The 24058-nt window shown below is 35.3% G+C and overlaps 1 protein-coding gene across 6 annotated transcripts in view; it reads right to left on the bottom strand.

Annotated features, from left to right (window-relative positions):
- DOCK7 (dedicator of cytokinesis 7) overlaps positions 1–24058 on the bottom strand; it is a 189127-nt gene that overhangs the window by 135231 nt on the left and 29838 nt on the right. For all 6 annotated transcript variants that reach the window (XM_025288575.3, XM_006055930.4, XM_006055931.4 and 3 more), the window contains exons 3-11: positions 16148–16323; positions 15904–15972; positions 12393–12522; positions 12086–12298; positions 11684–11769; positions 10828–10894; positions 9772–9921; positions 6006–6086; positions 3678–3843 (exon numbers count right to left, since the gene is read on the bottom strand). In XM_025288575.3, the coding sequence (XP_025144360.2) occupies positions 3678–3843; positions 6006–6086; positions 9772–9921; positions 10828–10894; positions 11684–11769; positions 12086–12298; positions 12393–12522; positions 15904–15972; positions 16148–16323 (1138 nt within the window). The remainder of the gene's footprint in view (positions 1–3677; positions 3844–6005; positions 6087–9771; positions 9922–10827; positions 10895–11683; positions 11770–12085; positions 12299–12392; positions 12523–15903; positions 15973–16147; positions 16324–24058) is intronic.

Below are 24058 nucleotides of genomic sequence, written 5' to 3'. Positions count from 1 at the left end.
CTTCACTACTGAAAACTTTCAAACTTTCAATGAAAAACTAACACCAGCTGTTTACAAACTCTTCCAAAAACAGAAATAAGAATTCACAATTCATTTCTATGACACCAGTATTATCCTGATACCAAAATCAGAAATTAAAAGGAAGAAAAACTACACACCAATATCCCTCAGGAACATATTAATAGAAGCAAAATCACTATACAAAATACTAGGAAACAGGTTCTAAATGCAATACACCATACAAAAAGACTACAGGACAAAACCCAGACAAGTCATCTCAATAAAAGCAGAGAAATCATTTTATTAATATAAAATCCAATATTCTTCCCTGATGAAAACACTCGAAAAGTTAGGACTAGAAAGAAGCTTCCTCAAAATACTGTATCACATCTATGGAAAATCTACAAACATCATACTTGATAGTGAAAAGACTGAATGCATTCCCTCTAAGTCAGGAATAAGGTGAGGACTTATACACTAGGTTCTTATTGAGATAGCTAGAAAAGAAAAGTAAATAAAGACATTGAAATGGAAAAGGAAACAGTAAACCACTTTTTAAAACTTATACACTAGGTTCTTGTCAAGATAATTAGAAAAGAAAAATAAAGACATTGAAATGGAAAAGGAAAAAGTAAACCAATTTTTATTTGCAGATGACATGATCTTGTATATAGAATCCAGAGAAGAAGAAAAAATAGAACTAAAAGATTCAAAAAGGTTTCAAAGTACAAGATCAATATTAAAAAGCCAGTTGTATTTCAACCTCTAGAAATGAACATTATAAAAATGAAATTAAGAAAACAATTCCATTTAAAATAGCATCAAAAAACAAAAAAACACATGAACATACATTTAACAACAGAAGGGCAAGACCTGCACACTGAAAACTACAAAACACCATTAAAAAAACTTAATAAGATCTAAATAAATGGAAAAACATTTCATGGATTGGAAGACTTATTATTGCTAGAAGGGAAACTCTCCCCAAATTGATCTACCAAATCAGTGTAATTTCTATCAAAATTCCAGCTGCTTTTGTGCAGAAATGAATAGCAGATTCTAAACTTCTTATGAAAATACAAGAGCTTCAAAATAGTCAAAAGAACTGGAGGACCCACATTCCGAATTTCAAAACTTACTGCAAAGCTAAAATTATAAAGACAGTATAAAAATAGCATAAGCTTAGACATATCCATCAATGAAACAGAAATGACAGTCCAGAAATAAACCCACCTATCTACAGTCAATTGATTTTCAACAATTATGCCAAGACCATTTAATAGTGCAAGAATGATCTCTTCAACAAATGGTATACGAACAACTAGATATCTACTTTGAAAAGATGAAGCTAACCCTTACTTCTTATCATGTATAAAAATTAACTCAAAATGAACTATACCCAAATGTAAAAGTTGTTATTATAAAACTTTTAGACAAAAACACACAAGTAGCTCCTTTTCAGTCTTGAATTAGGTAATGCTATCTTAGGTATAATAGCAAAAGTACAAGCAACAAAAGAAAAAAAATCAAAGAAATTGAACATCAAAATATAAAACTTCAGTGCTTCAAGCAATGCCATCAAGTGAGTAAAAGGACAATCACAGGATGGAAGAAAATAATCTTCAAATCCTTTATTAGATAAGGGACTTGTATCCAGAATATGTAGGACAAGAAGCAACAGTTAGAACTGGACATGGAACAACGCATTAGTAAAAAAACTGGGAAAGAAGTACGTCAAAGCTGTATATGGTCACCCTGCTTATTTAAATTATATGCAGAGCACATCATGCAAAACGCTGAGCTGGACAAATCACAAGTTGGAATCAAGATTTCCAGGAGAAGTATCAACAGTCCCTGCTATGCAGATGATACCACTCTAATGGCAGAAACTGAAGAGGAACTAAAGAGCCTCTTGATGAGGGTCAAAGAGGAGAGTGAAAAAGCTAGCTTAAAACTCAACATTCAAAAAATGAAGATCATGGCATCCAGACCCATCACATTATGGCAAATAGATGGGGGAAAAGTGGAAACAGTGACAGATTTTATCTTCTTGGGTTCTAAAATCACTGCAGATGATGACTGCAGCCATGAAATTAAAATACATTTATCCCTTGGAAGAAAAGCTATGATAAACCTAGACAATATTTTAAAAAGCAGAGACATCAATTTGCTGACAAAGGTTTATACAGTCAAAGTTTTGGTTTTCCAGCTGTCATGTATGGATGTGAGAGTAGGACCATAAAGAAGGCTGAGCACTGAAGAATTGATCATTTTTAACTGTGGCACTGGAGAAAACTCTTGGAAGTCTCTTGGACAACAAGACCAAACCATCAATCCTAAAAGAAATAAACCCTGAATATTCACTGGAAGGACTGATGCTGAAGCTGAAGCTCCAATACTTTGGCTACCTAATGCGAAGAGATAAACTCACTGAAAAAGACTCTGATGCTGGGAAAGATTGAGGGCAGGAGAAGAAAGGGGTGACAGAGGATGAGATGGTTGGATGGCATCACTGACTCAATGGACATGAGTTTGGGTAATCTCACAGGAGATGGTGAAGGACAGGGAAGCCTGGCGTGTTGTAGTCCACAGGGTCACAAAGAGTTGTACACGACTTAATGATTGAACAACAACAAATCTAGAATATATAAATGATTATTTATATAGTCATTTATAAATTATAACTATTAATTATAACTTAATGACAAGAATACAAAAAAAGCTAGTTAAAAAATGAGCATCAAGTAAATAATAAGAAAAAAGTCATTAAAAAATGTGAAAAAGATATATATTTCTCCAGAGAAGATGTACAAACAATAAATGCAAACAAAATGAAACTCAACATCATTAGCTATCAGGGAAAGGCAATTCCAAACCACAGTGAGATACCACTTCTTCTGGATGGCTATATTCAAAGGATGGATAATAAAAGTACTGGCAAAGATGTGGAGAAATTGGAACCTTCATATGCTGCTAGTGTAATTTTTAAATGGAAAACAGTCTGGCAGTTCTTCAAAAGGTTAAACAAAGAATTCCATTACCAGAAATTTCATTTCTAGCTATATGTCCAAGAGAAATGAAAGCATATGTCCACACAAAAGCATGTACATGAATTTTCCTTGCAGCATTATTTATAATAAACAAAAAGTTGAAACAATCCAAACGTCCATCAACTGATGAATGGATAATAAAATGTGGTATATCCATTCAAGGGACTATTATTCAGCAATAAAAAGAAATAAAATATTGACACATTTACAACACGGATGAACCTTTCAAACATTATGCTAAGTGAAAGACGGTAGTCAAAAGATTACATATTGTATAATTCTATCAATATGAAATGTCTGGCACAGGCAAATCCATACAGACTGAACAGATTACAGGTCGGTTAGCACTGAGTGTGGGGACTTGAGGAGGATGAACAGTGACCACCAGTGAGTATGAAAGTTTTTCAAAATTAGATTGTGGTGACAGTTGCAGAACCTTATGAATATAACAAAAAACACTGAATTAGAAACCTTAGATGGGTAAATTATATGTGAATTACATCTCAATAAACATGTTAAGGAGAAAAAGAAAACCCTTTCAATGCCTCATTACATTGCAAAGTTGACAAATAAAACAAGCCTATGTAAGCAAAAACTATAGAACTATTTTATATAAAACACTCTTACCTCCAGTGCTTATTTCTACCTCTGTAGAATCTCTTTCCAAACTCCCAGCGCTGCTAACAATATTCATTAAATGGATTGCAGTCCAAGCAAAAGGCATGCGATACTTTCCAAGTCTTTGACAAAACTGATCAGCTTGACTTTTCAGCTTCTCCAATTTTTCCTTATTCTGTAAAACAAAACTTTATACATTATATGATTATGCTCAAAAGAAATGAATTAAAGGCTATATCATAATATATAACGGAAAATATAAAGGTTAACAAGTTTCAAGTCTCAGCAAAATGGAAAAACAATCCATACCTTTCAGCAATCAATTAACAGTGTGTGCGTACATGCTAATTTGCTTCAGTCATGTCTGACTCTTAGCGACCCTATGGACTGTAGCCTGCCAGGCTCCTCTGTCCATGGGATTCTCCAGGCAAGAATACTGGAGTGGGTTGCCATGCCCTCCTCCAGGGGATCCTCCCCACCCAGGGATTGAACTTGCGTTTCCTGCCAGTTCCTACATTGCAGACAAATTCTTTACTGCTGGGGAATTCTTTAGCCACTGGGGAAGCCCCAATTAACAGTATATTAACTACTAAAGAACCTTAACCAGCTCTACAAATGCATCTAAAAGTCTTTAAAATTTGTTTGTGACGATCTTATTTTGGGATAAAAGAAAGGAGAGCAAGTGTCAAGCATGTTAATGTACTGCATGTACTATTTTATGAAAGAAATATAGCCATGTTCCAGGCATCAACTGTCAATCACAAAATATTCTAGGTTATGACTTATTAAATTTTTTATTCTATAAAAAAAAAGATGGAAGCATTTGGGCCACTTTGAAATAATCACTAACTTATGACAACTATGATATAGAAGTAGGTAGGGCACAAACAGACCAACAACAATATGTCCAGAATTGTGATAAAAGAAGCAACCAAAAAAAGTACAAGGGGACTAAACCCTTGAAAAAGACTAATCTGCAAGACAACCTGAAGCTGGCTCAACTTTTAGGCCATCCCTGAAACAAACACTAATGTGGCCTGCAATAGTCAATCCATAGTTCAAGGGTGAAAATCTACACCAAAATCTTTCATGTGCTCTTCCCGTATAAGACGTCAGTGAGGTCATACTCTAATGGCAGTGTCCTACCATGGGACTCAGGACTGAGAAAAGATGAAGGGATACCGAAATGATAACAATGGTTTTTGCTATATCTATTATACCTCCAAAATAGGTCCTTGCTTTGGGAGTACTTACAGAGAATTAAGGACCCATATCGAATTATGTAAATACGTAAGGGAAGAGTGAAATAAGCCACAATGACACACCTATGAGTTTCATATAACAGAGAAAATTTAATTTGTAAAATGACAACCTGGGGAAAGACAGAATACTTTAACCCTACTTTCAACCAGATATCTAGGATCTAGGAATCAGAGAACATCATGTGCTCAGATGTACCCATATTAGCAAAAAAGGCTCAATTCTTGTTATAAATCTCAGAAAAACAGAAAGCAACAATTTTCTAAATTTTGGTGATTTGTTCAATACTCCTCAAGCACACTTCTCCTGCCTGTTTGACATTAAATCATGTGTTCAAAGATCCAAAAATCACCTTTTATTCTTAGAGCTAACTCAAAGTACCTAGAATTTGGTACCAATTATTCAATAACTATTTTTGCTTTATAAGTTTATCCAAATTCTATAAATTTGTTATCTGATGGCAAAGAGGAGAGTATATTTTCTATTTTTACAATATTCCTTAATTATCTGCCACTAGAATGATATCCAAAATACATCTGCTTTGTTAGAAAAAGTTTCATCAAAATCACTGTTTGGTTAAAAAAAAAAAAAAAAATCATGGTCCAGTGGTTTGAATTCCATAAATCCACTGCAGGGGGCATGGATCCCATTCTTGGCTGGGAATCCCAAAAGCTGCAAAGTGTAGCCAAAAAAAAAAGAAACCACTATTTTGTAAATACAGAAAATTTTCATTATTTAGGAATTAAACTGAATTACTTTCTCTCCAAGAAAAAAAATTTAAGAGTCAACTAGTTTGGGGGTTGGGGAGATGTCAAAGAATAGCATAGCACATGACTCAAACTAGACAACAAAGGAAATAAAGAAGAAAGAAAACAAGCATGCCATCAGAAAAAGAAAAGAAAATTTTAGTAGTAAAATCAGTAGTAAAATTATTTAATATGCTCAGTATGGCATCCTCTCAGATTATAATTTTGGAGATTAGAGACTATTTAGGGTTGAGTTTGGTGATCTGTGGGGAATGGAGAGTGACTGCTAATGACTATGAAAGTGGGGGGAATAAGAGGCATGAAATTCTACCTTGGTGGCATCTGCTTCTTTGAAAATCATATATGGTTCTGCACACTCTCCAATGTCTCCTTGCTGCAGCACTTTTTCTAGCTGTCAAAGGCAAAAAAATGAAAGATTAATTAAGCTTAAAAATAAAAGCAATCAGCCTGGAATACAAGGATGGTTCAACATACAAAAATTAATCAACTTAATACATCAGATTAACAGAATAACAGAACAAAACCACATGACCATGTTAATTATTGCAGAAAAAAGAATTGGACAATTCAACACACTTTCATGATAAAAAAAAAAATTCAACCAACTTGGAAAAGAAGAAAACTACCCCAATATGAGCCCATCTATGAAAAGTCCACATCTAACATCTTATTCAATGTTGAAAAACTGAAAGTTTTTCCTTAAGAATCAGGAACAGGATAAGAATGTTAACTTTTGCCAATTCTACTGAACAAAATACTGTAAGTCTGAGCCAGAGCAATGTGACAAGAAAAAGGAAGCCCAAAAAAGAAACAAAAACATTCAAATTAAAAAAGGAAGAATTTACATTATCTCCATTTACAGACAACATGATCTTTTACAGAGAAAATCCTAATATTCCACAAAAAAACGATTCAGTTAAGTTCAGTAGTGTCCGACTCTTTGTGGCCCCATGAACCGCAGCATGCCAGGCCTCCCTGTCCATCACCAACTCCCGGAGTCTACCCAAACCCATGTCCATTGAGTCAGTGATGCCATCCAACCATCTCATCCTCTGTCGTCCCCTTCTCCTCCTGCCTTCAATCTTTCCCAGCATCAGGGTCTTTTCCAATGAGTCAGCTCTTTGCATCAGGTGGCCAAAGTACTGGAGTTTCAGCTTCAACATCAGTCCTTCCAATAAACACCCAGGACTGATCTCCTTTAGGATGGACTGGTTGGATCTCCTTGCAGTCCAAGGGATGCTCAAGAATCTTCTCCAACACCTCAGTTCAAAAGCATCAATTCTTCAGTGCTCAGCTTTCTTCCCAGTCCAACTCTCACATCCATACATGACCGCTGGAAAAACCATAGCCTTGACTAGACGGACCTCTGTTGGCAAAGTAATGTCTCTGCTTTTTAATATGTTCTCTAGGTTGGTCATAACTTTCCTTCCAAGGAGTAAGTGTCTTTTAATTTCAAGGCTGCAATCACCATCTGCAGTGATTTTGGAGCCCAGAAAAATAAAGTCAGCCACTGTTTCCCCATCTATTTGCCATGAAGTGATGGGACTGGATGCCATGATCTTAGTTTTCACAACTAATAAATAAATAAATTCAGCAAAGTTACAGGATACAAAATGAACAAAAATTAGTTGTATTTCTATACCCTAACAAAGCAATTCAAAAAGGAAATTAAGAAAATAATTCCATTTATAATATCAAAAAGAATAAAGTACTGAGGTATAAACCAAAAAGCTGAAAGATTTTTAATCTGAAAACTGTAAAGAGTTAATTTTCTACAAGAATGCCAAGACTATTCAATAGGGAAAGAACATTTTTTCCAACAAACGGTGTTTAAAAAAACCCTGAATTCCTAAATGCAAAAGAATAAAGTTGAACCCTCACATTATATATGAAAATTAATCAAAACAGATCAAAGACCCCCCCCCCCAAAAAAAACCCCTAAAACTATAAAACTCCTAGAAGAAAAATAAAGGAAAAGCTTCATGTGATTAGATTTAGTAATAGATTATTGGATTTTACACAATAAAAGCAAAGGCAACAGAAGTAAAAATCATTAAACTGGATTACATCAAAATTTTAAACTCTTTTTATGATAGGACACAATCAACAGGGTGAAAAGGCAACTCAGAGAATGAGAGAGAAAATATTTGTAAATCATATAACTGATACAGAATTAATATTCAAAACAGATAAAGAAATCCTACAACTCAACAAGAGAATAGTAAATAACCTGATTTCTAAATGAGCAAAGGATTTGAACAGACATTTCTCCAAAGAAGCCAAACAAACGTCTAAGAAACATATAACGAACACGCTCAACATCACTAGTCAGTTTGCTGTTGCTGTTTAGTTGATAAGTCATGCCTGCCTCTTCTGTGACCCCATGGACTGTATGTAGCCTGCCAGGCTCCTGTCCATGGGATTTCCCAGGCAAGAATACTAGAATGGGTTACCAATTCCTTCTCCAGGGGAATCTTCCTGACCCAGGGATCGAACTGACATCGCCTGCATTGGCAGATGGATTCTTTATCACTGAGCCACCTGAGAAGCCCTTCACTAATCACTGGGCTTCCCTGTGATGCTTGTGATTTCACTGAATGAAGTATGTAAATCAACTGACCAACCTACAGACTCCTGGAAGGAGCACAAGCACCCAACAGAGTACAACCTAGATCAGCTGACCACCAGACAACTTAGATGCATGAACTCAAAAAATGCTTACTGCTGGATGCCACTCAGATTTTTGTCTTTTTGTTCTTGTAGAGGAATAATTAACTAATACATAGACCAAGGTAATTTTTCTTTCAAAAAAACAAAATTATATTGCTGGACTATGATAAAAGAAAATTTTTAAATATAATTTCTTTAAAACTTGTATATATCTTAACTTGTTCATATTTTTGAAATTACACAAAGTCTTTTTCTGTTTATATACAAACTTTTATGTGTGTTTAGGTATATGTGTATTTATTTTACACAATTGGGACCATATGGTATGAACCATCTCATTTTTAAGCAGACAGTATTCTAATCATCATCACTATCTTTCTAGTTCATTCCCTCAAATATGTTCTATTTTATGAAAACTTACTATTTTCCCATGTAAAATAATGGTGTATACACATTTGTCAATTATTTTAATATCTAGAACTTTACTTATAAGTGACTTTCTGAAGACCACTGCTGCTAAGTCTTTGCTTGGAGAATTGTTCATTGTAACTAAGATTTATTTTAACCTGAATTCATAGGAATCTATCCACAAATTAGGACATTATTCCTGTGGGTAAATAAAATTCATTTCATGACAATCTACTTTATAACCTTATTATAAAATTCATTACCTTTTTATGATAATTTTAAGGTAAAATGATTAAAGACTATATTTTAGGCAACTCTCAAGTCAAGGTCAAGTTAAGGTAAATAATTATTAAGTTATCCTAAGTTAGGTAGCTTAGTAATATTCAGATTTTAGTATCTGTAATCCTTATTCCTAATTGATTGATAGTCAAATCATAATGCTCCATGATTTCAATGATTTAGATTTTAGTATTTATATAATTTAGGAACTGCATGATAAAACCACAGTATAGCTCCATATCGAAATAACCATAGATGGTTAATTTAATACGCCAACGCAGCTAAGTTATCAAACACCAGTCAAGATGTTGCTGTGCAGGTATTTTTTTAGAGGTGATTAACTTTTAAATCAGTAGACTGAGTAAAGCAGATTACCCTTCATAATGTGGGTGGGCCTTATCCAGTTAGTTGAAGACCTCAAGAACAAAGACTAAGGTTTCTCAAAGATGGAGTCTCAAGACTACAACATAGCAATCCTCAATGTGTATATGTATCTTTCTCCTATTGATCTGCTTATTTAGAGAATCCTAATAAAGCTTCCCACTCAAGAAAAAATTAGGTAGCAGCTATAGTATACATCCAATATTATGTTAAAAAATATTAACATGAAAAAATAGGCAAAGATAAAATCTCTGACCTTAAAAAGCTTGTGATATTGACAGGCAGACAAGTACACAGACATAACACAAATAAACAAATATATTTAACATTATTCTCACCTTTATTACAAGAAAAACATCTTGGGAAGGATAAGTGATAGAAAAAATAGCTGATCTTGCCAGGGTGGTAATGGCAGCAGGTGGTACATGTGGACGTAATAATCCTTTCATCTGCTCAGAATTAAGGTCAAAATAGAAGTTTTCTGAAATCTAAAACACATATTCATATGTTAAATTTAAAAACTGTGCATTTTATAAATACTCACAAAAATCATAAATATTCAGTCTTAAAATATTACAGATATTAAACAATTATACTAACATACAATGTACCATACATTTCACTATCAGTGAAGATACATAAAGACCTTTACATATCTAAATCAAAGAAAAAAAAATTAATGCAAAAACATATTCTAAAGAACCATATCCCATACTCTTTTAGTAAGAAATTTAACTTCTGATAAAGTATATAACAAAACTACTATTAAGATGAATTACCCCAAGTTGAGTCTTTGAAAACTTAAATAACATTTCAGAAGATATGATTTAGGAAATACAAGATGCTGGAGTAGAGTCCCAATACAGAAATCCATATATGCTGACAGCAGAAGTCATTAAAGGCATTTCAACTTTCTACTATATGGTAGGCTTAGAATACTAAAAATGCTGTATGATAAGTCTTCTGAAAAACTCCTAAGTGTAACAAAGATATAACAGCAAAACCAAGAGCAATATTTTAAACAAGAATATTTAAAATATAAATAAAGGATCTTTTAATGACAGCTAGTGAGAATTTAAAAATCACATCAACAAAACTTCACTGTCACCATCAATCTAACTCTTATACATCATTTGCCTAAAATGCTTTTCTTTTATTTTTTTCTATTTCTTACACTAAAAGAAAGTTGCTCTGCTACTTCTTTCAATGAGACAAAAATAAGTCAACTAAACTATTTTACAGTAGGAAAATAAGGTCTCAGTTCTATTTTCTTTTTTAAAAAATCCATGTTTAACAATAGTCTTAAAAAATCATTATCTTATAAAACAAATTAGAAACAGGTTCCAGAACCTCTGACTGTGAAAAAAGACTACGTTCAAATTATATAACCTTACCTTTTTCTTTTCTTTCACATCATATAAAGCCAAACTTGCAAAAATGGGTTCAATTTCAATCTCAAACCTTTAGGAAGAAGAAGGATGAGTTTTAAATATATACGTAAAATACACAGTTCCAATGAAATTCTCATTCCAAAAATAAATTCCCTCTATACCTTGTACTTTTATCTACCTGGGTTATACCATCTATACTACCCATCTTCCTTGAACACACTTTTCCATGTATATCTTCCACAGTCTAAATCAACTATTAGCACATACTTCAAAAGCTTTAAAAAAAAGTCCACCCCCTGGTGGCGCTAGTGGTAAAGAACCAGCCTGCCAACGCAGGAGACACAAGAGACGTGGACTTGATTCCTGAGTGGGAAAGATCCCCTGGAGAAAAGGATGGCAACTCACTCCAGTATTCCTGCCTGGAGAATCCCATGGACAGAGGAGCCCCAAGGGATACCGTCCACAGCATCACAAAGAATCGGACACTACTGAAGCGACTTAATACACACCATGAAACAAATATAAAATCAACTCTAAGGAAAAAGATACTATTGATATTCCTCAAGCCAAGAACAGTGTCTGATAAATATTACAGATTTCAGTGAATTTTTTTTTCAAGTTTTAAGACAATTATATAACTGAGGCAAAGAGTCATCTTCACCTGTGAGCCAAAAGTGCTCTGAAGTTCAGCTTCATGGGTAAGGTTAAATGCTTGGAAGCATTTAAAATTATGTATAGAACAATACTTTTCTAAGGGACACAAACACAAGTATAAAATCCACTAGGATTTTTTTATACTGGCAGTCAAAACATTACTCCAGAAAAGAAAAGTTATATAGTAAACAAAATAAATACTCACTTGAGTGATAAACATTTTACAAGAAGTCTTTGACCAAAATGTTCTTTGGGCACATCAGGAACACTAAGTCGTTCTATTGGCTCTTCCTGCAAATTGACAAGCAACACCCAAGTGAACATGCTTACCATGTTTCAACCCTTGACAATTTATTGTCTAAGAACTTATTTTATTAACCTACTACTTTTAGTCTTCACAAGTATGCAAAGAAAAGAATGGCCTATTTATCCTCAAACAAAAGTCATTAGATTATGTGTGCTCAATTACATTTCATTTACAAAAAGCATAGCTATATTTCCATTGTTTTATTCCCTACATTTATCATAAAACTATTAATATATACAGTTCATACTCCCAAAACATCTATCTCTATAATCTTTTGGTTCTTTATCCAAATATCTATACCTCATCTGGTGATGGATGCAAGGCAAAGAGTTCCTTGTGACGATTTGATTTCCTTTGGTCATCATTCTGACGGTCTATTTCTTCATTTGGAGTTCGATCAAGTAAGTTGGGAAGCAAAGCATCAGGAAGTGAATTTTTCAAGTCAAAAATACTGCAGGCCCAGCTACCCCTTGGAGTATCGTCTATTGACATTGAACGTCTTTTAAGATCATCCTGCCATGCAAAACATTAAATATATTAATCAATGAATAAAAACTAAACTATTTCAAAAGAACACCTTATAGTCATTTAAAAATAAAAGTATTACTTGTTCATCCTGGTAACTGTTGCCATCTGGAGCTTCATCGGATTCAAACACCTGCTTCGGCAAACCTTTTTGCCTTTCTTTCTGTTTATCTAATGTATTAGGATTAAATCCTGTTCCCAGTTTATGATATCTATTCAAAATAAAATAGTTAAATAAATATCAATTTTCTGAAAAATTTTCATTTTCATCATCATCATATAATAAGCTAACTCTTCTCCATACCATTTCTTTACATAGTAAGAATATATTCTGGCAGTTTTGAGTATATTAAACATTTAAGAAGAAGAAGAAGTGAAGTCACCCAATCATGTCCGACTCTTTGCTACCCCATGGACTGTAGCCTGCCAGGCTCCTCCATCCATTGAATTTTTCAGGCAAGAATACTGGAGAGGGTTACCATTTCCTTCTCCAGGGGATCTTCCTGACCCAAGGACTGAACCAGGGTCTCCCACATTACAGGCAGACTCCTTAACGTCTGAGCCACCAGGGTCTCATTAAACATTTAACCAAAGGTTTAAGAAAACGTCCATCCAAGGTTCCTTTAATCCAACTAGACAGCAGATTATGAGTTTCCAGAGGTAAATCCTAATGTCCTTCTTTTCATGACAATCCTGTGGATATACTGTTTTTTAAGTTGTACTTTCAATTAAGAAAACTGGTCAGTAAAAGGAAATGATGGGACGCCAGGTTAAAAATAAAATGAAAGAGTAGAAATATAAACTGCATTCATAACAGTGTAAATTTTTAAAAGGCAAAATATAGAGAAAGCATTGAACCATAAAGTTCCAAACAGCCAAAAAAATTTTGCTATATCTCATTATGGATAAAAGATCTCAAGCAACCTAAAGCTTCAGACTTCTAAAATGAAAAACAGCAAGATCTACACCATTGTATATGTGTGTGTGTGTGTGTGTGTGTGTGTGTGTGTATAAATATATATATATACTTAACATATATTGTTATATAATATATATATATTAGGCTGCTGCTAAGTCGCTTCAGTTGTGTCTGACTCTGTGCGACCCCATAGACGGCGGCCCACCAGGCTCCCCCGTCCCTGGGATTCTCCAGGCAAGAACACTGGAGTGGGCTGCCATTTCCTTCTCCAATGCATGAAAGGGAAAAGTGAAAGTGAAGTCACTCTGTCGTGTCCGACTGTTCGCGACCCCATGGTCTGCAGCCTACCAGGCTCCTCAGTCCATGGGATTTTCCACGCAAGAGTACTGGATTGGGGGGTGCCATTGCCTTCTCCGACTGCTCCCACCCAAAAACTGGAAGATAGAATTAGGAGAAGCTACTGGTAGATTGGAGTGTATTGGGTGGGAAAACAATTATAATTACCAGAGGATATTATGGTGTATCAGTCAATTGATGACACAGTAAATAAACACACCCGATACAAATTAGTCACATTGTGTCTTGTTGCTAAAGGTACTGAAACAGCAGCTATATGATGTTCATAATCATAGCATAATCATAGATTGTTTACCATTTGAACCACCAGGGAAGCACTAGGTTCTCAAGCCCCCAGTATTCGTGCTCTTAAAATAGGGATACTTCTACTCCCATGTTTATGCATAAAGGCATGGGAGGTTTTAAAATAACCAAATGTCCAACATTTACCCCAGGTCCCCCTTCTACTGCCTGTATTCATTGAGCCTAACATTCTATTGAACCCTGGGCATGTATCTTCTCCTTGGATTATTTTGTACTGTGGTTTTCTATTGTTTCCAGTGACACCTATCTTTTCTATTTCAGGGATACTTTAAAACTTTTAGACTACCAAAAGTACCCCTTTCATCTTTCATTTACCACTAAAAATAATATCTGCTGCTGCTGCTGCTGCTGCTAAGTCACTTCAGTCGTGTCCAACTGTGTGTGACCCCATAGACATCAGCCCACCAGGCTCTCCTGCCCCTGGGATTCTCCAGGCAAGAACACTGGAGTGGGTTGCCATTTCCTTCTCCAATGCATGAAAGTGAAAAAGTGAAAGGGAAGTCGCTCAATCGTGTCCGACTCAGCGACCCCATGGACTGCAGCCCACCAGGCTCCTCCATCCATGGGATTTTCCAGGCAAGAGTACTGGAGTGAGGTGCCATTGTAACAGAAAAAAATATATGCATTAGAGTCTGATGCCCCTAGGTTCTAATCCTAGCTATCCCATTTTTTGGCTATGGGACCTCAAAGAAATTACTTAACTACTCTAAGCCTAAGTTACCTTATCTGTTGGAATCTTAAATGAGCATAAAGTACCCAATAAAATGCCCAGTATATAATGTTAACTACCATACCCTCTTGGCTTAAATCAAGGTGAGCAACCCCATGATTACAGTTAAGTAGCAGATTCTAGATCCATGAGGTTATTTTGCAACTAATCTCTTTTTGTTAACATTTCTGATTATAAGCTTCCAACATACAAGCAGATGTAAAGACTTTTGAGTTATCTGACAGAGGAACAGTATTCTTCAGTAATCTGTAAAATCTGGCTATTGAAATACTTATCAAAATTCTAAGTTCATAAAAACAGCTCTTCTTTATAAAGGGTAGCAGACTGTGCTTTTATTAGGTCACACTAAAACTAAAAAGCATGTCAGCAGTATCCCCAAGAGTGATGCTTAGCACAATATTAAACGCAGTGAAATAAGACAGAAGGGCAACACAATAAGCAATGAACACATCACTGTTGCTAGTACAATTTAGCACAGAAAACTTCATTTCTCAAAACTGTAATGTCTTAACAGAATTTTGCACTATTGCAGTAATTATTCTTCCTTTAGAAAAATAAAATGAGGCCAAGAACATTCAGCACAAAGACCCTCTTCACTATGCAAGTTAGCAAAGGAAAAGTAATTTTATTTTATTTCTTAATCTGACTTGATATTTCAAACACCATCCACTAGGAACAAATTTTGTGGCAATACCTTATTTTTACAAATACTTACTTGACTGGATATACCGGTCAAGGACCTATAAATATTCAGCAGGTTAATAAACAGCCGAGACCTTTCAAACAGCTTGATCTAGAATATCAGCTATTAAATTTAACTTAATCAATCAATAAATTGGATCCATTTGAAAAATATAAATTATTCATAAATATTTACCCATGATTTCCCAAAAGAATACTACAAGTCATTATCATTACATATTATTAGTAATTATTAATGACCTGTGATAATAGAAATACTATCCCCAGTTCAGTTCAGTTGCTCAGTCGTGTCCAACTCTTTGCAACCCCATGGACTGCAGAACTCCAGGCTTCCCTGTACATCACCAACTTCCGGAGCTTACTCAAACTCATGTCCATCGAGTATTATTTTATAAGGAAAATAAGAGAAAGCTAAGTGTGGAACTACTAAGGAGGAAATATGTATATGCAAAGGTTCTTCTATTACTTTTTCAGCTATTTTTCAAATGAATTTTCAGTTCTCATAATTAGGAGTAACCTACCTTAATCCATTTATAGATCCTGCTCAGTATGTTTAAATATCAGGATGAATATACAACTTACTTTCTGATCACAATTGCCCAGTCTTCTGTATAACTTCTAATACAATCTCTAACATGTGGATCCATTTCACTGTTTTAAAAAAGAAAATATATTTATAATTTAGACAGGAAAGCACTGATGTTTATGAATTTTGCTGCTGCATTCTTGTTGAATACCACCACAAGAAGCAGAATCCGAATAAAACAATGGAAGGCAGTTGTTTTATAGTTACACTAAAGCCAGAAATAGGTAGACGTCTCCTTACCTTTCTTCAGGCACAGCTGAAACAAGAGTTCTACAGTCCCTAGGACTGTAAACCACTTCAATATCATCTGGAGGGAATTCAATCAAATCCCTTAAAGGTCCAGAATCCACAGCTAAAGGATGAGTAAGGAGGTAATCTTCCAAATCCACTGGGTCCACTGCTTCAGTAAGCGGCACCTTTATAAAGAGGGGTAGGTGACAGAGGTGGGTAGAAAGGAACAGATGGATACAAGAATTTTAAAACTTTAAATAAAGGAGATTTATTATTTTAAAAAATATATTTTTCTCCAGTTATCTCTAAAATGTCAACAGATATTCAGCCAGAGGCACTAAAGAAATCACAGGTGTTGGCCTTCCTATAGTTCTTTGTGCTTGGGTCAAACTCTCTTTTGATCTTCTTGCTTCGATTTTGCCCTTAACTCCCACATAAAAACAGTAAGATAATTAACAGGTTTATAATACTTAACAATGACAAAATGCTCATTGAAGGAATTCTTTTTTATAATTTGGAATTTTCATTTCTAAGTTTCTTAATGGTGTCTTTATTGTTACTGCTGATCACTCTGGTAAAAACATGGAACATACTGCGGTAGGCTGAAAAATGGCCCTACAAAGATCGCCCACAGCCCAATCCATGAACCTTAAATGTCAAAATAAACAGATAAATAAAATACAAAATAAAACACTGTTTGAAGATACCATTAAGGATCTTAAAATAGGGACATTATCCTGGATTATCTGAGTGGGTCCAAAAGGCAATCATATATGTCCTTATATGAAGACAGAGGGAGATATGGTCCACACCAAGGGGAAAACCGTATGAAGAAACAGAAAAGAGAGATTTGAAGATTCTCGATTTCATGATAGAAGTGATATAGCCACAAGCAGCCATCAGAATCTGGAAGAAGCAATAAAGTGATACTAAAAGGAGCCTCTGAAGAAAATGTGACCTTGCCAATACTCTGATTTCTACCCATTGATACTGATTCGAAACTTCTGGACTCCAGCACTGTGAGAGAGTACATTTCTGTTGTTTTAAGCCACCTAGCTTGCAGTAATTTGTTACAGCACCCAAAGAAATTAACACAGACCATATTAAAAGTATTATTAGCAATAACAGAGTATTTGTGGCATTCCTTAGCCAAGCTGAAATAATAGTTTTTGATAAGGTATTCTACTTCTTGTCTAATTCAAGAAAGAAAAATTATTTAAGCAAAACTATAAAGGATCTTATATTTTCATATATTAACATAAAAATTGTGTAGCTGTAGATCAATGAAAACAAGAATATGTTATTTTTCAAGATATTCAATTGGGTAAAAAATACTGCGACTTGCTACCATGCAAGTTCACATTACTACAAAGAAGGTGCTTTAATCTAAACTTCTCTGGACTGAACAACTAAACAGAGTTGTTAAAACAACATTTTAAAGATATTAAGTAAAATACTGAATAACTATAATATCATAAACACTCAAAAGATAGTAACAATTATTGTCATTATCTTTATGTGTTTTCTCATTTATACTGCCCCTAAATCTTGTTAAGTTAGAGATAATTACTATTTCAGTTCTACAAATAAAGGCAATTGTGGTCAAAGAAGTTAACTTCTGGAAATAACAGCCACAAAATGATGGAGCAAAATTTCAAACTGAGTCTTCAAAGTCTAAAATTCATGGTTTTCTCTCAAAAGCATTCTATCTCACTATTTCATCAAGTACATAAATATACTATCATGATATTCTTTGTAGAAGCAAAGAAGCAATTCATCAAGGAAAGGGAAATCTTTTTCAATTACTGTTGCTGGAAAAGTTGGATAACTATATGGCGGGGGCGGGGGATGAACCTCAATTCTTACATCACAACATGTACAAAAACTGAGATGGATCATAGATACAAACATAAATGTTAAAACTACAAAGCTGCTAGAAGAAAATCGAATATCTTCACAATATAGAAGTAGGCAGAGGTTTATATTTAGGTCTTTGATCCATTCTGAGTTTATCTTTGTGTATGGTGTTAGGAAGTATTCTGATTTCATTCTTTTGCATGTAGCTGTCCAATTTTCCTAGCACTACTTATTGAAGAGATTCTCAACACTAAATGACAGAGAAGATAAATGATCTTGTTTACCAAAGTCACAATGAAAGTCACTGGTTTTCTAGGTGTACTGTTAGCTAAACTTGGAACAAGGAAATAAGTATATGTTTGCTACCACTGTCTCCACTCTCCCTGCCTCCCATCAGAGGCAACTGCCTGGGCGAGTTTTCGGATGTAGTGATAAGATGCTTACAACTACATATTATTTTACAAGACTCCAAAGAAAGATCCTGTATTTACAGATCCAAGGCAGGAGACTGAAAAACGATTTTATAATAGAAAGTGACTAGACAGTAAGCAAGGTTAAAGGGTGACAACAAGAAGCAACCGTGAAGCACTAGAATCTCTCAGAGGCGATGTGAGACACCGTCTTCCTTCAACAGTCACTGTACTGGAATCGTGACTGACGTGTTTAGTGTTAAGGTCTCTTTCAAACTTTTCAGGTATACCATCAAAAGTCTTGTATTTGATTAGTGGTTATTTCGGGCTACAGGGAAGGGGGGTTAATTAAAGGGAGACAGCCAAAGATTTATTTTGGAGGTAATGAAACTGTTTTAAATTGACCATTATGATGGTTGCACATATCTGTGAATATATTAAATCCACTGAATCATAAATTAAATGGGTGAACTGTATGGTTATGTGAAATAAATCTCAATTTAAAGCCATTAAAAAAATTGAAACCATCTAATCATACACAGAAAATATAGAAGACAGGAAAAACAAGTATACAAGGAAGAAATTTCAAAAAAGTTGAATCAGAATCTAATCAGTTACAGGAAATACAGGAAATAGAAAAACAAGTCTACAAGGAAGTATACATAAAATCCAAAAGGCAGGAAACTGTAAGACAACTAATCCAATTTCCTCAACAAGTCAATGGCACAAAAACAAACTTAAGAGTTGGGGGAGGGAGTAGTATTTTACTGTATAGATACACTACATCTTCTTTATCCATTCACCTGTTAATGGGCATTGAGGTTGCTTCTATATATTGGCTACTATCAGTAATGTTGCCAGGAACACTGGGGTGTACCTTCTTGAATTAGTGTTTTCATTTCTTCAGATAAATATCCAAAAGTGGAACTGCTGGATCATATGGCTTTTTGAGGAAACTCCATACTGTTTTCCCCAGTGGCTATACCACTTTACATTCCCACCAACAGTGCTCAAAGGTTCCCTTTTCTCCATATCCTTGCCAGCATTTAATATCACTTGATGATAAACAACATCAAGGTTGGTTATCATCAACCTTATCATTTTTGATGCTGCTGCTAAGCTGCTTCAGTCATGTGCACTTCTTGATGATAACCATTCTAACAGGTATGAGGGAATACTCTCATCGTGGTTTTAATTTCCATTTCCTTGACGATTAGTGATGTTGAGCACCTTTTCATGTATCTGTTGGTCATCTGGATGACTTCTTTGGAAAAAAATGTCCATTTTTAATTGGATTGCCTTTTTGCTATTAAGTTGCATGGGCTCTTTATATATTTTGGATATTACCCCTCTTATCTGAAATATATTTTGCAAAATTTTGTTCCCACTGTCGTTGTTATTCAGTCACTTAGATATGCCCGACACCTTGAGACTCCATGGACTGCAGCACGCCAGACTTCCCTGTCTTTCACTATTTCCCAGATCCTGCTCAAACTCATGTCCATTGAGTCAGTGATGTCATCTTGTACTCTGTGGCCCCCTTCTCCTCCTGTCTTCAATCTCTCTCAGCATCAGGGTCTTTTCTAATGAGTCAGCTCTTCACTTCATGCGGCCAAAGTACTGGAGCTTCCTTTCAATGAATAGTCAGTGTTGATTTCCTTTAGGATTGACTGGTTGGATCTCCTTGCTGTGCAAGGGACTCTCAAGAGTCTTCTCCAACACCACACTTCAAAAGCATCAATTCTTCGGCACTCAGCCTTCTTTATGGTCCAACTCTCTCATCCATACATGACCACTGGAAAAACCATAACTTTGACTAGACAGACCTTTGTTGGCAAAGTAATGTCTCTGCTTTTTAATATGCTGTCTAGGTTGGTCATAGCTTTTCTTCCAAGGAGCAAGCATCTTTCAATTTCATGACTGCAATCAGCATCTGCTGTGATTTTGGAGCCCAAGAAAATAAAGTCTTTCACTGTTTCCATTGTTTCCCCATCTATTTGCCACGCAGTGATGGGACTGAATGCCATGATGTTTGTCTTTTGAATGCTGAGTTTTAAGCCAGCTTTTTCACTCTCCTTTTTCACCTTCATCAAGAAGCTCTTTAGTTCCTCTTCACTAAGGTGGTGTCATCTGCATATCTGAGGGTATTGATATTTTTCCTGGCAATCTTGATTCCAGCTTGTGCTTCATCCAGCATGGCATTTCACACAATGTACTCTGCATATATGTTCAATAAGCAGGGTGACAATATAGAGACTTGACATGTCCAGTACTAACTATTGCTTCTTGACCTTCATACAGATTTCACAGGAGGCAGGTAAGGTGGTCTGGTATTCCCATCTTTTAAAGCATTTTCCACAGTTTGTTGTGATCCACACAGTCAAAGGCTTTAGCATAATCAATGAAACAGAAGTAGATATTTTCCTGGAATTCTCATAGGATGCCTTTTGTTAATTGTTTCTTTAGCTGTGCAAAAGCATTTAAATTTGACAATTTGACATTTAAAGTCAACAATTTGTTGACTTTTGCTCTTGATGTTTGTGCCTTGGGTATTATATCCAAAAAAAAATCTTTTCTAAAACCAAAATCAAGGAGCTTTTTCTCTACATTTTCTTCTAGGAGTTTTATACTATTACCTCTTCTGTTTAAGACTTTGATCCATTTCAAGTTAATTTTTGTGAGTGGTGTAAGATAGGGGACCAATTTCATTGCTCTGCATGTGTCTATTTAGCTTTCTCAGCACCATTTATTAAACAGACTATCACTTCCCCATTGGATGCTCTTGGCACCCTTGCAGAATATTAGATCACCATATGCTGCTCATATGGTGATCTAATATTCTTCCAACCATATGTTGGAGGATATTAAGCTTAGTGAAATACATCAGACAGAAAAAGACAAATATTTTACAATATCACTGATATGCAGAATCTATAAAATAAAACAAACTAAAGAATATAACAACAATAGCCAAAAAAAAACCAGACTCACAGATATAAAGAATAAACCAGTGATTACCAGTGGGGAAACAGAACCAAGAAAGAGGTAGGAGATTAAGAAGTAAAATTACTATTATAAGACTTCCCTGGTGGCCCAGTGGTAATGCAGAAGACATGTGTTCAATCCCTGATCTGGAAGATCCCACATGCTGCAAAGCAACTAAGCCTGTGCACCACAACGCCTGAGCCACTGCTCTAGAGCACAGGAGGTACAACCACTGAGCTCACATGCCACAACTATTGAAGCCCACACAGCTGAGAGCCCGTGTTCTGCACCAAGAAGCCCTGCACTGTAACTAGAGAGCAGCCCCTGCTCAAGAAACTAGAGAAACACCCACACAGCAACAAAGACCCAGCACAGCCCAAAATAAATAAATTACTATTATAAAATAAATAAGCTGTAAGAATATACTATACAGCAAAGGGAACAGAGTCAATTTTTATAATAGCTATAAATAGCACAACCATTAAAAATAGTGAAACACTGTTATACACATGAAACTTATTTAGTATTATAAATCAGCTCTATTTCAATTAAAAAAAAAAAGAGGAAGGAGAAACTATCCTCTTTTTTTAAATGCAAGTGATCTAAGACCAAATTCCATCTGTGGATTTTGTTTGATCCTGATTTGAATAAATCAACTACAAAAAGACAAGTGAAATAATTGAGAAAAATTTAACATGCACTGGATAATAGATGACACCAAAGAATTACAGACTGTCTATTTTGTTGTGTGATAATAGCATTGTGGCTAAATAAAAAAATGTCAATGTTTTTACTTGTCTTCTATTTCTATGTATGTTTGAAGATTCCCATAACTTGAAAAGAGCTTTCTCAGAAAGAATATAAGAAGAGAAATTGAAGTCAGCAAGCTCTGGCAACCCTTTGAAGGAATTCTGTTGCAAAGAAGAGCAAAGAAATACTGGAAACGGGAGACTGATGGAAAAGTGGGGCAAAAAAAGAATTCTTTTAAATGGGAGAAACAGCAGCACATCTGCATGTCTGTAGACTGATGGGAATGTAATGATCCAGCCAACAGTGAAAGCAATGCCATAAAAGAGCAGGGAGAATTACGAAAGCACTGTAGTTTAGTAACAGAGAAGTTGGGGTCTGGTTCCCTAGTGGTTTATCAGGAGGAACTGGTGAACAGACAGACAATATGGGTACAGAAGGTAAAAGGTGGACACACGTGGTGGTAGGAGTATGTGGATGCCCCTGACTTGCTTCAATTTTCTCAGTGAAACAGGAAGCCAGGTCATCCTAAGACTGAAAATAGAGAAGAGCAATTAGGATTTTAAGGGAAGAGTAGGAGGCATGAAATGAGTCAACTAAAACAGCAGGAGAATGAACAGACTAGGAAAATAAAATATTTTTAGTTTAAGCAATGTAGAAGTCTTCATGCATTAGTGGTCATATATGTAAAGTGAGACCAGTCAGTGAGACCTGTGTATTTTTCTCCAGCCACACCCAGCTGCATGAGCGCTGACATGAAGTAAGCAGAAGGTTGGGTTTAAACAGCACCGAGGTAGTGCCAATGACATGAGAAGTTAAGGAAATCGATGGTATATGCAAAAGAGTAATTATAAATTTCAACAAATAATTTAAGTTTGGTAAGGAGAAGAAAAAAAGAACATCAAGGAGTGAAGGACCTAAAAGCGTTAGCAGGATCAGTTGAAGTAAGAGCACCAGAATAAGAGCGCAAGAGAAAGAAGCAGCGGTGGTCAGAGAATAAGAATTGTGGAACTGAGAGTACATAAGGCTTAGTCATTCATAAAGACCAAATCCAGGGGACTACGGAAATGAACAGTGAAGGTGTAACACACAACACAGGAAATCAGTTGAAAACAGGAGTTCAAGACACTCAATAGGGTATTAGAAGGACCATCTCTGTGCACACTGAAATCATCCAGAAATCTACATATTATAAACTTTCTCCAATCAGTATGTTACTGTTGTTAAAAGTAAATTTCATATCTTAAAATTTAATAACAAACATTATAAACATGTCACCACAAGCCATTCAAACTACTATGCTCTGGCATACCATGTTTGTTCAATAATTGGTACTATTTCACAGATAAAAAGAAAGTGTTAATATAACTCTACCCAACTCACTCTTAACTACTTTTTCAGTTTTTGACAAATGGAGCATGTTTTTAATTCATATTCCTACTACAACTAAGTATCAGGGTTTTTTTTTTTTAATTAAAATTGATTATCCTCATGCCAGCCTCTTGAATTAAAAAAAAAAACATATATTTATATCTCTGACACAGCTCCTGGCTTAAAGCAATAATTCAAAACTATATATTCCTTTCTATCGAAGGAGATAGATAATACTATGAATCTACACAATTATATAACATTTACTTCATTATCTACTGGGGCTTCCCTGGTGGCTCAGAGAGTAAAGAATCTGCCCACAATGTGGGAGGCACAGGTTTGATCCCTGGCTCGGAAAGATCCCCTGGAGAAGGGAATGGTAACCCACTCCAGTATCCTTGCCTGAAGAACCCTATGGACAGAGAAGCCTGGCAGGCTACAGTCCATGGGCTCACAAAGAGACAGACACAACCAAATGACTTACTTTCACTACTTTCAGTACCTATTATTTCTAGAAAAGATTCCTGAATTTTCATGTATGAATCCACCT

Source organism: Bubalus bubalis, chromosome 6 (assembly GCF_019923935.1).
Source record: "Bubalus bubalis isolate 160015118507 breed Murrah chromosome 6, NDDB_SH_1, whole genome shotgun sequence".
NCBI lineage: Eukaryota > Metazoa > Chordata > Mammalia > Artiodactyla > Bovidae > Bubalus > Bubalus bubalis.
This window is presented reverse-complemented; position numbering and strand designations above follow the sequence as displayed.